Here is a 2,450-nt window from a genome sequence, read left to right as displayed (position 1 = left end):
CTCCGCAAACACCCCTCCCCCTCCCCCTCCCCCTATGACATCAACCCAGGAGGCTCCGCGCTGTTGTGCCGTTTACAGGCCGGTCGCCATGGTGACGGGGGGCGCCAGTGGGGGGCGTGGCGGTCATGCCCCGCCCCCATGCAAATGTGCCCCGACGAGAACGTCATCTGCAGCCAATCCCGGCCGCACGCGGTGACCTCATCGGGCTGGCGCTGGGTATTTAAGGCGGCGCGGGGCGCCCCCCCCAACGCGTGTGTGCGAGAGCGCGGAGCGGAGCGACGGCCCGGTGCAGCCTGCAGCGCCCGGGGCCGGAGCGGGACCGACCCCAGCGCCTGGGGCCGCCCCGCCCCCGGGGCACCTCCACCGGGACCGCCCCCCCTCCCGCAGCCGGCGCCCCGCGGGCGCCCAGCCCGGCGCGCCCCGCGGCGGCGGGGGAGGATGGAAACACCCTTCTACCATGACGATGTGTTGAGCGGCTTCGGCAGCGGCTCGGCCCCGTCCCGCGGCAGCAGCAGCGGCCTCGCCCGGCCCTTCCCCGGCGGCAGCATGATGAAGAAGGACGCGCTCGCCCTCAGCGACCAGGTGGTGGCCACCCTGAAGGCGCCCGGCCAGGCGCTCCACCAGCTGCGGGGCGCGGCCGGCGGCGGGGGCGAGGGCCCGGCCCTGCTGAGCTCCGCCGAGCTGGGGCTGCTGAAGCTGGGCTCGCCCGAGCTCGAGCGGCTCATCATCCAGTCCAACGGGCTGGTGACCACCACGCCGACCAGCAGCCAGTTCCTCTACCCCAAGGTGGCGGCCAGCGAGGAGCAGGAGTTCGCCGAGGGCTTCGTCAAGGCGCTGGAGGATCTGCACAAGCAGAACCAGCTGGGGGCGGGCGGCGGCGCCGCCGGGGGCCCGCCCGGGGACCTGCCCCCCGCCGCCAGCCTGGCCCAGCAGCCGCCGCCGCCGCCCCCCGAGCCGCCGGTCTACGCCAACCTGAGCAGCTACCCCGGCACGACGGTGAACTACGCCACCGAGACCGTGCCCTACCCGCCGCCGCCAGGGCTGGGGGGCGCCCCGCCGCACCCGCGCCTCCAGCCGCCGCCGCTCAAGGACGAGCCGCAGATCGTGCCCGAGGTGCCCAGCTTCGGCGAGAGCCCGCCGCTGTCGCCCATCGATATGGACACGCAGGAGCGCATCAAGGCGGAGCGCAAGCGGCTGCGGAACCGCATCGCCGCCTCCAAGTGCCGCAAGAGGAAGCTGGAGCGGATCTCGCGGCTGGAGGAGAAGGTGAAGAGCCTCAAGAGCCAGAACACGGAGCTGGCCTCCACCGCCAGCCTCCTGCGCGAGCAGGTGGCGCAGCTCAAGCAGAAGGTGCTGAGCCACGTCAACAGCGGCTGCCAGCTCCTGCCGCAGCAGCACCAGGTGCCGGCCTACTGAGCGCCGGGCCGGGCTGTGCGGGGCCGGGGGCTGTGCGTGCCCGGGCCCCGGGACTGAGCGCCGGGCCGGGCTGTGCGGGGCCGGGGGCTGTGCGTGCCCGGGACTGAGCGCCGGGCCGGGCCGGGGCTGTGCGGGGCCGGGGGCTGTGCGTGCCCGGGCCCCGGGACTGAGCGCCGGGCCGGGCGCCTCAAGACTCGGAACTGCCCCCGTCTTGCAGGGGGCCCCGCTCCCTCAGCCGGGACCCGCAGCTCCTGGCGAGCGCTGCGGCGCGGACTCCTGCCCTCGCCAGGGACCGGACAAGCTCGGCCCGCGGGCTCCGAGCGCACCAATCCAGAGACTGCAGAGCTACTGGGGTTCCGCCTCGGCAGAGCCGGGCCCGGGGCGGCCCCAGGCGATAAGCTGAAGTGTTCTGTTGTTTGAAGTGTTCTTGCTCTATTTATGTTTATACTGGGCCCAATGTTCCTCCCCCTTGTTCTGTGCGCCACATTCCAGTGTGCAGTAAAGTCTTGTGCCGGGAGCTGTGTCTGCTGTGTCTCTCCTGCTGCGGGGGGGGGGGGGCTGCGCAGGCGGGTGTGGTGGCTGCTGGCTGGGCGCTGGCCTGGCTGGCGCTTCGCAAGGCAGCGGGAAGGGGGCTGCCCCCGCTGCCCGACCTGAACTACGTGTTGTAGAAGGGAGGAGACGCTGCACCGGCGGCAACTGGAGCGGAGGTGTAATGTGTGGTCAAGCGCGCCCCCTCCTGCCCCTTGTGGAAACCGCATCTATGCGCCCCCATAGGAAGAAGCTTCCTAGCTGGGTTCCCACTCAGCAGGGGTTTGCCCTGGAGCACCTATCACCAGTGACTGTCCGTGGGGGAGCGAGGGGAGGTGCGCTCCGAAATGTCGGGCAGTTAGTTCCTTGTAAGGATGCTTGGCCAAGTTGCAAGTCAGCTTGTTCTGTTCAGGCTGCCTTTCCCGCTGGTTAGTAATGGCAGTGACTGCTGGAGTCTTGCTGTTATGTGAATTAATAGTCAGGCCTTGAAAGGGTGATTGGGGAGG

At 71.0% G+C, this 2,450-nt stretch overlaps 1 protein-coding gene across 1 annotated transcript; it reads left to right on the top strand.

The window, feature by feature from the left end:
* Nucleotides 1-383: 383 nt before the first annotated feature.
* On the top strand, nucleotides 384-1,933 carry JUND (JunD proto-oncogene, AP-1 transcription factor subunit). The gene is made up of 2 exons (XM_030540352.1): nucleotides 384-1,429; nucleotides 1,503-1,933. Exon 1 carries the CDS (start codon nucleotides 439-441, stop codon nucleotides 1,414-1,416), a length of 978 nt encoding a protein of 325 aa, XP_030396212.1. The 5' UTR covers nucleotides 384-438; the 3' UTR covers nucleotides 1,417-1,429; nucleotides 1,503-1,933.
* The last annotated feature ends 517 nt before the right edge of the window (nucleotides 1,934-2,450 follow it).

Source organism: Gopherus evgoodei, chromosome 22 (genome assembly GCF_007399415.2).
Source record: "Gopherus evgoodei ecotype Sinaloan lineage chromosome 22, rGopEvg1_v1.p, whole genome shotgun sequence".
NCBI lineage: Eukaryota > Metazoa > Chordata > Testudines > Testudinidae > Gopherus > Gopherus evgoodei.
Note: the sequence above shows the minus strand (reverse complement) of the source record. Positions and strands in the feature narration are given on the sequence as shown.

Excerpts from the sequence above, each read along its gene's own strand:
- JUND (XM_030540352.1), top strand. The coding sequence starts at position 439 with ATGGAAACACCCTTCTACCATGACGATGTGTTGAGCGGCTTCGGCAGC.